Source organism: Malaclemys terrapin, chromosome 1 (genome assembly GCF_027887155.1).
Source record: "Malaclemys terrapin pileata isolate rMalTer1 chromosome 1, rMalTer1.hap1, whole genome shotgun sequence".
Classification (NCBI taxonomy): domain Eukaryota; kingdom Metazoa; phylum Chordata; order Testudines; family Emydidae; genus Malaclemys; species Malaclemys terrapin.
Genome location: NC_071505.1, coordinates 336,837,732 through 336,852,628, shown reverse-complemented (window position 1 = coordinate 336,852,628; position 14,897 = coordinate 336,837,732). Strand labels below are relative to the sequence as shown.

The 14,897-nt window shown below is 41.6% G+C and overlaps 1 protein-coding gene across 4 annotated transcripts in view; it reads right to left on the bottom strand.

Annotated features, from left to right (window-relative positions):
• Nucleotides 1-2,328: 2,328 nt before the first annotated feature.
• Nucleotides 2,329-14,897, bottom strand: part of INTS4 (integrator complex subunit 4) — a 53,926-nt gene continuing 41,357 nt past the window's right edge. For 3 of the 4 annotated variants that reach the window (XM_054015788.1, XM_054015789.1, XM_054015791.1), the window contains 7 exons: nt 13,332-13,462; nt 12,007-12,066; nt 7,403-7,562; nt 6,994-7,137; nt 6,017-6,137; nt 4,353-4,542; nt 2,329-2,556 (listed from right to left, as the gene is read on the bottom strand). In XM_054015788.1, coding sequence (XP_053871763.1) covers nt 2,544-2,556; nt 4,353-4,542; nt 6,017-6,137; nt 6,994-7,137; nt 7,403-7,562; nt 12,007-12,066; nt 13,332-13,462 — 819 coding nt within the window. In that variant the 3' untranslated portion in view covers nt 2,329-2,543. Of the gene's footprint in view, nt 2,557-4,348; nt 4,543-6,016; nt 6,138-6,993; nt 7,138-7,402; nt 7,563-12,006; nt 12,067-13,331; nt 13,463-14,897 lie in introns of those variants that run through there. The other variant, XM_054015790.1, reaches the window with a different exon arrangement.

Genomic DNA, 14,897 nt, shown 5'->3' with positions numbered 1-14,897 from the left:
GGTTTAATCTCTCCCTACTTTCGAGTTTATTTTCAGGCAAAATGAAATAGAAGATTTGTTAGCTGCCAGCCTCATGGAGCCCCCAAATCCATCTGCCACAAACACAGGAGCGAGTATTTTCTTCAGTATTGACTTGAATTCATCGTGGTTTGAGAGCCAGGCTTGGGAAGCAGTTACACCAGGACATCCTGGCTCTAGAAAAATAAATGGTTGCCAGGATAGTTTTAAGGGTTGCTGAAGATGTTTTAAGGGCTTCTAAAATATTCCTCTCTGTGGAGTCTTTGGGGAAGAAACCACCCCTCCCCAACAGATTGGTGCGTCTTACAAGGAATGCCATTGCTGCGTCAAACCTGGGAAGGATCAGAAGGGACTACCAGGAACCCTGTAGAATCTCACAGCTTGTCAGCTGCTTCACACTCCTCCATAGTGACCTCTATGAAGGGGAATAGCCTATTGTTTTAGTTTTCAAGAGGAGGTTATCTGCCCTTGGCTTTAGGCCACGCAGCCTCTCTCTGGCTGGCTCTCCATGGTGGCCACTACATTCATCTACACTGCTTCACACATCCAGGAAAACCTTCTACTTGTCTGGCTCAGTGTTACTGTGATCTGAAACCAAGGAAGGAGCTAGAGCTCACTGAAGATGAGGATCAGAGCTGCAAACATGTGCAGGTGCATGGCCTTTTTGGTTCTCTTTTCCCTCTTATGGGAAGGCTGCTCATCCCCAGAAGAGATCCATCCCTTTTCTTAGCTTGCACCAGGGTGGGAGGTCCCCAAGCTGAAAGGTCCACAAATAAGGTCGGAGAGCTGAAGGACTGAAAGCACGTCTGCCATGACACCAGAAGTAGTATGGCCAAGTCCCAATGCTTCATGGAAAAGTCTGAACTGTCTCCAGCATATCCCAGGATGAGAGCCTACATGCCTCAGAGCTGAGGAGAAAAAGGATCCAGAAAAAATTTACCCTGAATAGTATCAAATACAAAAAAGATGGAGTCAATATCCTAAAAGAAATAGTTTGATATGTTAAGTAAGTTAGCAGGAGTTATAAGAACTCCCATAAAACAAAAGACATAATAGGAGGACCTGGACAGATCAGAAATCTGTGCAGAAAAGCGTAGGATAACATCTGGGTGAAAATAATCCTCAGGACAGGCTAACTAGGAGGGAAAAGACTAGAAAAGCAACAGCACCCAAAAGAAAGCAAGGTCTGATAGCAAACTATAAAATAAGTGTGCAGTGCAAACAATAAGGCAGTAAGAGAGCCAAAGTAAAAATCACAGTTTGGAGCCACAGCAATTGACTTCAAGATTTGTAAAGAGTGAACTATGTATAACCATCAGTAGCTGAGCCAAACAATGACAAAAGGGGATTAGTCGTCATCTGTTTGAATGGTAGAAGACACCCAAGAGAGAGAATTCCTTAGGATTTTGCAATGAGGTGGAACTAGGAGTAATGAAATGAAAGAAAAATAGAAGATGAGCATCAGGAAGACTTTAAGGACTAAGTGGATGTGGAATCTCACAAGGACAGTGGAAGCCCCATTGCTTGAATCATTTAGAACCAGAGAACATACAGTGGGAAGCAAGGGAACAAATTATTGGCTCTTCATTCTCCCTCTGAAGTTTTATGATTCTCCATATCTGTAGTTTTGCCAATGTCTTTCAGGGCCAGATTTTCAAAGATATTTAGGTGCTTAAAGATGCATATCAGATGTGTTTTGTATTTCCCACTAGGCACCTATCTGCATTCCTAGGTGCTTAAATACCTTTGAAAATCTGGCCCTTGTTCCTTACCAAGATGGGGAAAGGACACTTTGGTCTCATATTTTACATGCCATGTAGCTGACTGTTAACACTACCCCAACGTAAGAATAAGGGATTCTCCATCATGTCATTATCTTCCTTGAGTTAAACAGAACATTTTCATTACAATGCTTAGCGATAAGGAAAGGATGTCCAGCTCTCCATTTACAATAGGACATTTCCAGAAAGGAGAATCTGATTAATCAATGGTCCTAAACCAGTTGGCTATCCATAGCTCAGAGCTTCTTAGCCCCAGAACAGCAAAAGTAACTTTTTCCCCCCTTTCCAAATACAGTGCTCATGCGCGGCATCTCACTAACAATGGAACATGATGATTTATATGAAAAACAGGCAGCAGCTGTCAAAGCTTCTTCTATTGCCCAACAACAGGCTTCACCCTGACATGGCAGGACAGCTTCTAGGGTTGATCGGGTAGTTCACTCTCCATGGCTCATTCAGTCCTTGGATTCTCATGTCCGTCTGCTAGCGAGGGTATCAGTTGTGGTGGCTTTTATAATATGGACATAAATTGAATCCAAATTTTTTATTGGGAGGACAAACTATACAAATATTGCCAAAGTGTAAAACAAGGGTAAGAACATCTGTCAGGAGGTAGCTCAATACATCAAGAATTTGCCCAGGATACAGCTTCATAATGAGAGATGTACATCAAACCCTGTCCGCTGGGAACTGAACTTAGGCCGCCACACAGCAGTTAGCTGGTAACTCTGTTGCAGGCTGTTTTCAAACCAGGGCCCTAAAGGTGAAATATAAAAACAATTTGTAAGAGCAATAATGTTACGAAGTGAGGTTTCATTCAGGAATACCTAATACAGCTGAGTGGTTGCAGGCATTTGGCTTTGTGCCTCAACTCCTGAAGTGTGCCAATATCTTAATCTAAACAAGTAGTGACCTCTTTTTTTCATTAGCACAAACCCCTACAGCAATACATGTTCACTCTTATAATAAATAGAAACCGGCTAGATTGGGGTTTTCAGTTTTATTGTAGAAAAGCACACTTAAAGGGAGTTTTATGCAAAATTATTTATGCTAATTTGTATGCAAGTGAAAAAGCATTTTTTAGCAATTCAGTTAACTTGCTACAAATACACATTTTTACAAATAATTTACGAACACAGGCAACATTTGGCTAAGTGCTTCCGGTAAAGCCTATCTGCCATAGCTGGAAATCACAAGAGGCACAGCCCTGTGTTACAGAGAGGTACAGAGACACCTTCCCAACAGAAGCATCTCTCAGGCAAGTAGAACACCTCCCAGAGCATGGGCCAGTAGACACGAGCCAAGAACAATCCTCCTGCTCCTTGACTGAAGGGCTGCAAACTGTGCCTGCCCCTTAGGTAAATCTCCATATACCTTTGATCCCACCACTTGTACCTTCTCAAAGGATAGGCACAATGTAGCTCAATGTCACTTAACTGAGTGTGACCAGCTACTGAAGCAGATCTTAGACTTCCTTTGACTACCAAAACTGATGCAGAGTTGCACAAACTGGAAGTCTAATTATCGAACCATAGCAAGATAAGCTCAGCACAAGATTACAAAAAGAGCCTGCATTATACTGGAACAAAACAGCTATTAACTCTTAAGCCTGTGCCACACATTCTTCATAAGGAGTCACACAAAACGAAGTTGAGAAGAAGAGTTTAAGTTCACTGGGTAAATATATATTGCCTCCCTATCATTGTAGGGAAAGGAAAGTAAGTCACTGATTTTACACGGATGTTGCATTGCTATTACTCTATGTTAGGTAACCAACCTAAGTCTTCAAAATAAAGTCTCATTGTTGGTGACAGATTTTTTGTTTTAAAACAGACAACATCCCAAACTTGGCATGGATTAATACCCCATGCAACGCCACTAATTTCAATGTGGTGCACAAGGTGTGAGCCAGCCCAAGTTATACAACTTTGAGAAGTACCTCCTGCACCGGCATGACAGCTCTTTAGAGAAGGACCTTTACTGGGCATACAAGGACCAATGCACGAATACACATTCTAGATATGCCTAAAACGCTGCCTGATTTATCATAGTCATAAGACACTAATATGCATCTACATCCTTACTATATATTTGCATAATAAATATTGCCAGCTGTACCTACCACTCGCTCAGGAAAAATCTCCCAGGGAAGCCACTGGGTGTTTTGCCTAGGTAGTAATTAAGGACTGCAGAATTTGGCCCAGTGGGAATATTAATGGAGGGAATGCCAATCTTAATTAAGAATTGTCTTGTTTTTGTTGCTTTGATTTAGAAATGTCTGTGTATTGAATGTAACTATTTGTGTCTTCAATGAAACCATTCACAACCATCTGCAAAAACTGGTACATTTTCTAAAAATCAACCAGCTTTTCGATAGGGGATGCCATTTGTTATTTTGTAGCTGTCTTCTTCTGAGGTATCTTTTTTTTTTATTATTATTATTATTATTAACGGTAACACTGTTTTGGTCTGATTCACTATCTTGAACATAGCAATTCGTTTACATATAACCCAACAATCCCACAAATAAAGTCTGTTAGTGATTGACTTCACCGTCTGGCAGGTTTTGGCATTATATACACTTTGACAGGTTTGCTGAATGGTATGGTTCCCTCAATGCCATATTCAGACGGTGGAAGAGCCTCCATGCTGTCAATCCAGGTGGATTTTGAGAGTCTAGTGGATGCTTTGCTCTTACTGGAGTTGTACGCCAGTAGTAACCTCACTTCAATCTGACAGGGCTCTGAAAAGAAAAAAATCCAAACTAACTAACACACAATACACAGTCAGCTGATTGACTGGACAACAAAATACCAAGCAGAAAGTGAATTTTCATCTGATTGATCTTGCATTGGTGTCATACATTGGTCACATCCAACCTCTGTGCTGGTTGTCTGGCCACTAGAGCCCCATATTGCCAGTTGCTGAAGCATGTTGCAAATGAAAAGCCAAGTAATATTGAACATAAATATCAAACTCACAGATCTCATCAGGGATAAATGCCTTTTTATATGGCATAGAGCAACAGTTCTCAACCAGGGTTGAGAGGCCCCCTGAGGGGCCGCGAGCAGGTTTCAGGGGGTCCACCAAGTAGATCCAGTGTTAGATTCACTGGAGCCCAGGGCAGAAAGCCGAAGCCCGCTGTTCAGAGCTGAAGCCCAGGGCCCTGAGCCCTGCCACCTGGGGCTGAAGTCGAAGCCTGAGTAACTTAGCTTTGCGGGGCCCACTGTGGCATGGGGCCCCAGGCAATTGCCCTACTTGCTACCCCCTAATGCCAGCCCTGGCTTTTATATGCAGAAAGCCAGTTGTGGTGGCACTGGTGGGCCACGGAGTTTTTATAGCATAGGGGAGTGGGCGCTCAGAAAGAAAAAGGTTGAGAAACCCTGGCACAGAAGAGTGTAAACATAAATCAACAGTAAATTTACTATGTGGCGTACACATAGTTCCAGAAATTCTCTGTCTTGATCTAGACCAATGAATTACCAGGATCATGTTAACACGACTGCTTGCATTTAAATCAGAATAGTAGAATCATAGAACCAGAGGGTGAGAAAGGACTGCAAGGATCATCTAGTTTAATCCCCTGCCAAGATGCAGGATTTGTTGTGTCTAAACCATCCAAGACAGATGGCTCTCCAGACTCCTTTTGAAAACCTCCAGTGAAGGAGCTTCCACAACTTCCCTAGACGTCCGTTCCACTGTTCTTACAGTTAGGAAGTTTTTCCTGAGATTTAATCTTCCCAGGTACTGACTGGTCTATAGTTCCCTGGCTCCTCTTTTCCTCTCTTTTACAGGCACTACATTAGCCCTTCTCTGGTCTTCCAGGATCTCACTACGTTCTGAGGTCTTGGGCGAATGCTCTGTGCTGAGAGGGGTGACCCCAGTTTAGTTTCTGGTGTCTCATTCTAAAGGCTATAAGGTCCATGAAAGTGTTGTGTCAAACAGCAGCCCCTCTGGTTAATTAACAAATAGTATCAGTCAGCCAGAGGAGTGCAAGTACCTGCAGGGTCAAGAGGGGACTAAGGAGATTCCTCAAGGATGTGGAAGCTCAGTGGGAGGAGGCAATGGCAGAATCCACAGAAGCCCTCCAAAAAGGTTATCTCGTGTGTGTGAGATGCACCCTATGTACCAAACCGCTGAGGTACAAAAAGATACATTCCTGTTTATAAAGATACAGCAACATTTAAGCATATAAACTCAATCTGATTATTCCTTACCTGTCCAGGCAGTATGAGAAAGGTAAACCTGAGTTATCAATCTGTGCCTTCCAGGACCAGGATTTCGAAAGTCAGATGGTTTAGGGTGGATTAACTGTGCCTGTCCATCTGGATATAATACCTATGGAAAAAGAGGCAAAACAATCCAACATTTACTGTACTTGGAATTTACACATTATGGGGGTACTTTTTTGCTACCATTAGGAAGGCAGGAATGCATAGTGTATCTTGTTGATAAGATTCCATATCCTCTAGTTTTACTGGCTATACACCAGCCATTCAGGACCATGGTATACAAAAAATATACTGAAGGTGGCACTCTCCCCTGCACCAAACACTGGGTAATTGTCCAATAGTGAACACTTTGTAGGGCTATATAATCTACTTAGTACCATTCCACATGCATCCTCTTGGCGACATTTACAAAAAATAATTAACTTCCTGCAGTTAAGTTACTTATCTCAAAGGAGAGCAATGGGCTTATATCTTTATATATCCTTGAGAAATGCCTCTTCTGCTTCCATAATTTTATTCATCCCACTACAGATTTTTCTATTGGCATTTATTAATTGTTTCTGCTAATGGTCACAATGTGCTAGGTGATTTTTGAATACAAAAGGTGGCACCATCTGAAGAGTCTGCAATCCAAGAGTGGCATGGCAGTGTTCCTGACAGACCAGTGTTGTGATCCAACATATCATACCTGATGTTCCTAGCTGTTATGTAAGAAGAGATGGGCTAAAACCAAACTCTTACAATCTTTGGGTAAGTGAAGATCTGGACTCTGTGGGTCAGGACAGTCTCTAAACGTACTGTTGTGTTTAGCTACACAAAAAAATTCCTCACTGCTGTTAAAGTTCATAATTGTTTATAATTTAGAAATACTAATATTGCTATGGTGCGCATCAGGGGAAAATGCAAACTTCTCCTCAAAGACTTTACTTTCTTGTTTCCTTTTAGGAAGAATCACTCATTACCTGAACTTTAACTGTGCTCTGAGGGTCCTGCACATGTTCCAGAGTTGCATCAACATCCAATGCCACCACGAGTCCTGATGTAAACCTCAAAGGGTTATCAGACTCGCCAGCAGGTTCAATAATAGTTGAAGTAGCTCTGTGGATCTGGGAGGAAAAGGGAAGAGGGTGGGGAGGAGAAAACAAACATCTAAGAAAACACGATGTCAACTTTTAGAAATTCCTGACATTATCTAAAAATTATTCAAGCTCCTTAACTTTTTGAGGACAGTCTTGGAAACACTGTGCAATAGCTGAAGAAATATCCTTCATGACTAGCCAACCAAATAGGCCATAAAAGCCTCCTGCTCCACCAGGACAGAGTTAACCCTGGAACCTCGGGCTGCTCTTCATTCCTCTCTGGATTACTGACCTGCTCTGGAAGAGGAAGGTGAAGGAAGGTGCTCTGTCGTAGCGTTGTTTGCAGGATCTTCACCGCTTCTGAAGGTTTGGAGGTCACCAGTCTGGGCATTAAGTCCAGCAGCTTATCCACAAAACTGTCTTGCATATGGGGCAGGTCAGAAATAAAACATCTGTGCGTGTTAAAAATATATTGAACAAAAGTCAAATGCTTATTACAGTCACTCAATGAGACTCTGCTGCTCAATTAAACCACTTATTGCTTCAGCTTTATCTTATTACCTCTATCGTGACAGTAGAAACATTCTAAAAATATCAGAATAAATGGACAAGTTTCAAGCTTGGTTTCAGCATTAGAAAAAATTGCTATGCTTCTCAGAGAAGCTGCTTGAGGCCGGGCAGAGTGGGATCTAACCTGCCTGTGTGGATCTAATCTAGCTAAGTCATCGCGTGACCTAATGCAACAAGATATTCATTTAAACAGTCACTGGGTAGATACTGCCTAACGTTTCACCCTATCAGTAAATGCTACAAACCTCTTAGGGGAGCTTCTGTGAATGGCCTTTTCTGTCAAGGCAATATGAAATAACGCTAACTACATCAAGGGTGAGCAGTTTGGCTTCCCCTTGATTGGAGTGGGGTGTAGGAAAGAACATCTGATTCAAATGAAAAAATTGAAGACAATTTTAGTAAAAAACTTAGGATGAGGTCTAATGGCCACTTTGTCTTTTGAGATGGACCAGCCATGAGGGCCTGAATTTCCTCTAGCCTTCAAGCTGCTGTTACAGCTGCTAAAAAAAGGCAGTTTTTATAGATAGGTATTACACAGAGCATGTTTCTAGGGGGCTCAAAAGCAGGCTCCATTAACCAAACTAAGACTATATTAAGATTCCAGGAAAAGAACGGGGGAGGACGGGAAGAGACACATAAATATGGTCCTTAAAGAATCTAGTTATTGCAGGGTGGTGGGAAAAAATGGTGCAACTCTAAATAGGAGGATGTGCTGATATTGCTGCTAAATGTATCCTTATAGAGTTAATGGATAGCTCTGAATGCTTTAGGGATAGCAAATAGTGTAGAATAATAGAGAACCTCTTCTAGTTTCCTGCGCAGGTCAGTTTAGTAGAGTCCTTTCTGCTACGCACCAATATGTTCCGGACCTGAGTAGCTTCTTTTAATAGTAGTTAACCATGCTGTCAGATGCAACAATGCTAGGCCTGGATGTAGTGGTGACTTTCCTTGAATGAGCCAATTGTCAAAGTACAGATATATCTGGATCCCTTGTCTACTCAGGTGAGCTGCCATGACTGCCAAGTGCTTGATGAATACCCCGGGTGTTGCTGAAAGACCACAGGGCAGAACACTGTACTGGTAGTGGAAAGTGTCCACTTGGAATCTCAGGTATTTTCTGTGTGCTGGATGAACTGCTATGTGAAAGTATGTGTCTTGTAAGTAAAGAGCCGCGAACCAGTCTTGGGGATCCAAGGATGGGATTATGGAAGCGACAGTTACCATCCTCAATTTGAAATGATGGATGAACTTGCTGAGACATCTTCAGTGTAGCACTGGGTGACAACCCACCTTCTTTGGGACTAGAAAATAATATGCGTAAAACCCCTCTCCCCTCTGAATTCCAGAAACAACTCTTTCCAGTACTCTCAGATTTAGAAGGGAGCCAACTTCTTGCTGTAACAGTATGTCTTAAGAGGGGCTCCTGAAGAGGAATGGGGAAGAGAGGTGGGGGGCAGGAAGAGTCTGAATTGAATGGAATACCCCACATTGATCTCTAAGACCCAGTGGTCTGAGGTAATTCAATTCCAGGCCACCCGAAAATAAAGAGGAAGCTACCAAAAGGGGTGTCAGGTGGGAAAGGGTACAGATCCTCCAAAGGCTCTGAAAAGCTCTTGACAGCAGCATCAGTCTTGCTGCTGTAATGGGGGACACGGGCTGTGCAACAGCAGAGGAAGAGGCAGAAGGCCTTCTACTTCTTCCTCAGTGGCTCTGATGATCTGTGTCAATTATACAGTAGAACCTCAGAGTTACGAACACCTCGAGAATGGAGATGGTTCGGAACTCTGAAACGTTCGTAACTCTGAACAGAACATTATGGTTCTTTCAAAAGTTTACAACTGAACATTGACTTAATACAGCTTTGAAATTTTACTATTTAGAAGAAAAATGCTGCCTTCCCTTTTTTGCCCCCAGTAGTTTACGTTTAACACAGTACTATACTTGCTTTTTTGTTTTGGTCTCTGCTGCTGCCTGATTTGAGGGGTGTGGTTGATTTGTCAGTTCGTAACTCTGAAGTTCTACTGTAACATGCGGAGGGCCTTCGTCTAGAGTAGTTTTGTTACCCGACATGCTTGGGGCTGGCATGCAGACTCAAGGAATGGAGAGTGACTCAAATCTTTCAGAGACCGCAGGACTTCATCAGTTCTAGCACTGAACAGGTCACAACCTTCAAATAGGAGGTCCTCAGCTGTTGTCTGGACCTCCCTCAGTATTCTAGAAGATTGTAACCATGAACTCCTGTGCATGGCAATGAAGGTGGCTATGGAACATGCTGCAGTATCTGAAGTATCTAATGTTGCCTGCAGTGATATCTGAGCCACCCAATGTCCCTCAACTACGAGAGATAACAGTTCCTCCTTATTTTCTTGAGGGAAGTTTTCAGTAAATTGTGATGCCTTGTCCCAATTAATGTAATCCTACTTTTGACAAGAACACCTGGTAATTTGCAATTTGCATCTGCGGGCTCAATGGTGTTTTCTTCTTCCTCCCAGGTAAATCTGATTTTTTCAGATCCTTCTCTTTGAGTCACTTTTGGGGATCCCTGCTATCTGGATTTTTCATGCACAGCTGCTACTACCAAGTCCCACAAACTGGGTGCACATAAAAATATTCAACCCACCTGAAGGGATTTGATAGTACATATCTGCCTTTTTTTGAAGAAGGTGCCATAGATGCCAGGGTCTATTATTTTTTATTTTGCTGGTTCTAACATTAATTGCCAAGGCCAGCCTTCTGGGCATGGAGGAGAGAAGAATGTCAAGAAGCTTATGCTTTTTCTCCTGAACTACCTCCACAGGAATTTCTACCCTATCGACCACATGACACACAAGTTCCTGAACTGTTTTGAAACTATCCGGTTGAGTGGAAGTAGAAAGGAGTAACTCCATCTGGTGAAGAAAAGGAAACCACTCCTTGGATCAAGTGCTCCTCCACTTGCCAGTGTTCTTCCTAGAGCACTCACAGAGGAAGCCTGTTCAGGTCCAGTAGGCCCTTCTTTTCCGTATCTGAGCGGCGCTTGCTGAGCATCCAGGAGAAAAAGTTAAGATGAGCCTCTCTGACTTTCAGTCTCATCTTGAAGAAGGATTGACAGGAGCAAGTTTTGAACCCAAAGGGCTTGATTGCAGCCATATGGGGAAGTCCATAACACTAATAAGAGGAGTTTTATTCATTCTAGTGTAACAATGTAATATCTTCTCCCCCATCACCTCCAAAATATATATATATATACACATACACACACATATATACACACACACTCAGTAAAGTCGCACAGTGTGCAGAGAAGTGGACATTGCAGGGGTTCCATCTTGCAGCCATGGATGGTAAAAAGGAACTGAGGGACAGTTGGGCTCATTCGGTCTTTATGCCCATGGGTGGGTGGTGGGCAAGGGCATCCAGCATGCAGGCACAACCCCAGTGGATACTGCTGGTCCAAAAAATCTGATCTGGCACATACACACCAGAAGTGGAATGCATGTGGACAATCACAGACACCACAGTGATAGACACTTTAAAAGCAAAGCCAAAAACTGCACAAGATTTTTAAATCTGTTAACTAATAATGTGAGAGGATTATGATCTTGGGGCATTTGCTACAAGCCATAAGAAGCTTTTTAATAATCCATATGGTGCATTCATTAAAGAAAACGGCGGGGGGTAAGAGGGGAAGCGCGGGGATTCTGTTTTCGGACCTACCCAGTGATTCTCTACTTACATGGTTATATTTTGTTTTTGCTAAGACCCCAATTCTACACGACTGAGCTAATTGAGTTCAATAGGTGCAGGATCAGGCCCTACATGCACAGATCTCATTGGTGGCAATAGGAGCTGCAAAGAAAGCCAGATATCCAAGATGAAACCCACTGTGTAGATTAGAAAAATTTTGCTCTCATACTATGCAACTTTGGATTTTTTTTATTTTTTAGAATTACATACATCTTAAAAGCTTAAGGTCAGTTTGACACATTCTATTTGAGATTAAAATTACATATAACATCAGAGGGGTAGCTGTGTTAGTCTGGATCTGTAAAAAGCGACAGAGTCCTGTGACACCTTATAGACTAACAGACATATTGGAGCATAAGCTTTTGTGGGTGAATACCCACTTCGTCAGACACGTCTGACGAAGTGGGTATTCACCCATGAAAGCTTATGCTCCAATACGTCTGTTAGTCAATAAGGTGCCACAGGACTCTTTGTTGCTTTTTACATATAACATTTATTTTCAGCTTTCCTGAGAAAGGATTTTGTATCAATGTTCTTGAGGGTTTTTTTGTTGTTGTTGTTTTTTTTAAATAGAAAGGGAAAGAGCAATGGGGAACTCACCTCTGAAAAGAATCCACTTCCTGTAAAAAATTTTCACACATTCCAAAAAGGGGTTCCACTCTGAAATGAAGATAAAAGGCTCTTTTTATTTTTCTCCCCCAATTAAAAACTGGTTATAATCCTACCAGCATTATAAAAGTATCTAGAGATTCTGGAACATCCTGTGCTTGTGGAAAGTGCAAGATCTTACAGATGAGAGGCCAGCAATGATAGTTTCATAAAATAAATCTTTGCGTTTAAACAGATTCTTTACCTCTGTGAAGAAAGTATTAACTTCAGCATTGTAACATGGGAAACTGAGAAGCAAATAGGTTAAGTGACTTCCCAAGGCAACTCTGTGTTACAGCTGGAAATAAAAGCTAAAAATCCAGCCTCCTAATATTGTGCCCTAACCATGACGAACTAAGGGTATGTCTACAGTGCACCTGGAAAGTGTACATTCCAGCTTGAGGAGACATATCTGCGCTAGCTTTGATTGAGTTAGCAACACTAAAAATCCAAGTGTAGCTGTGGCAACATGACAGCGGGAGGGACTAGCTGCCCAAGTACGTAATCAGCATCTTGAACTGGTATGTACTTGGGATGGCTAGACCCTTCTACCACTCGTGCCACAATAGTTACACTTCCATTTTTAGTGCACTAGCTTGATCAGAGCTACTGCAGGTATGTCTCATACACCTTCCAGCTCCAGTACAGACATAACATAAGACTCTGATTGTGCAAACACTTAAACTCGTGTGTAACTTTACTCACTTGAATAATCAAATTGAACTAAACAGGGCCACTCATCTGATCAAAGTTCTGCACATGCTTAAGTATTTGCAGTACTAGTGCCTAAAACATCCACTGCAGAAATAAGTCAGTCAAAAGATTTTTTTCTTTTCTAAAAGAAAAGACTCATTAACAAGCTTATAGAGTAATCCATTAATATAAATATGATGGTTTTTTTTTTAATATGCAGCTGACATTTTCCTATTTAAATAAACTCCAAATTTTCAGGTCTAAAATGAATGATGCTCTATCAAATTAGAAGCGATTAGATATGTATTTCATATCCTTTTGTCAGAGGAAAAAACCCAAGTGGTTTGTACACCACAAGTTGTACAGCAAGTTCATAACTTGACTTTATGCTGTGTAGTTCAACAGGTGCTTTGAAGATAAATGAAGAAACCATCTCATTCTCAACAGTCTTTTAATGACCTGTAATTCGCATATGATTATGTATTACACATGTAAGTTACCTTTGTCATTTGCAACCAAGCTTGAGAGAACTGGATTTTTGCAGTTAACCCGTTCAAGAAGCCTCCCCTGCAGGTAATTCTTACCCTCTAGTAGTACGTGCAGTCACTATAAGTTGTAACGCTTTGGCTTGCAGTCTCATGTGGTGAATAATGACCACTTGTCTATTTTCCACTCCACTGTACATAAACTCCATTTTGTAAGTTTCTTCCATAATCTACAATATAAACACCATGTGATTAACTGTGTCAGATTTTGTTCAGCTGCTGGGGGAGTGTGGTCGTCAGAGTCAGAGACCTTACTCATGCATCTCAGTCTCATAAGTCTGAGATGAATAGCATCTCAGTCTCATAATTTCAGTTGAACTATTCATGGAATGAGATAGTACCAAACATGTAAAGGGGATTAGAGTCTAGCCCTAAATAAATTAAAAGAAATACAATGCATGAAATCTTGCAAAAACAAGGATGTTCATGGGAGGTGTCTATGTGCTGTTTACCCATCCCTCTCTCTTTCCTGATGTCGTCATCTCTCCCTGCATCCTGTTTCAAACCACCCACACTGTAAGCTTTTTGGTGCCCCTAACCCACTCCTGTAATAATTGTCCTGATACAGTAGGCTAGCACAAGAGGTAAGCAAAACACAGCAGCCACAAAGACCCTGTTCGAGTTTAAGATCTAAATGGTCAGTTTCAGGTTTGTCTCGATTTTGATTTAAAAAAAAAAAAAAAAAAAAGCGTCCAATCCTCTTGCAATCAACTTTATAGTCAGGAATGCTCCTGTACGATTTCAAGCTTCAGCTACAAAACAAAACATAGACGTCATTCTGGATTCTCTAAAATATATAGTTCAAAGTTTAGGCAATAAGTTATCCCATTTGTGATGTTACATTAGTTGATTATAGTAGAACATATAAAATGTGCACAAATAAATTGGAGAAGTGCTTAGATTATTAAAGAAGGTTGCTAACTTCTCTGCAAGTAGCACTTCATATTGAAGTCAAGTACCACCAAGTTACACTGTAAGAAAGGTTGGCCTCTCCTCTCATTTTCTGGCAGTGAGCTGCATGTGCAATCAGAACAAGTAGCCTCGCCGAGGGGTCTGTGTACTGCTGGGCAGAGCTGCCAGTAAAGTTATTGCAATTAGAGAAAGATATACAAGCCTAACAGACTTTTGTTTCCACCAGTCTCTGGAGACAGCGGTTTACAGCACAGTGGGCTCTGACAGACAGTGATAGCTGTCTCTTCATTACATTTTAATTAACTGGAGACTCAAATAGTCAATATCTTCTCTCAACAGGACTAGACACTTGTTTCCGGCTTAGAGAGCTATTCAGTAACCTGGAAACAAACCTCTCTCCTCTGCTTCTACTTGGATTCTCCAGTTTGGGCTTTTCTGTGCATGTTCTCTGTCATTTCAGGGTAGCAGCATCATGGGTCTTATCAAAATTGAACATGGGAAAACCTTAGATTTGTATTTAGATTTTCAGAAAGCCTTTGACAAGCTCCCTCACTAAAGGCTCTTAAGCAAAGTAAGCTGTCATGGGATAAGAGGTAAGGTCTTCTCATGAATTGGTAACTGGTTAAAAGATAGGAAACAAAGGGTAGGAATAAATGGTCAGTTTTCAGAATGGAGACAGGTAAATAGTGGTGT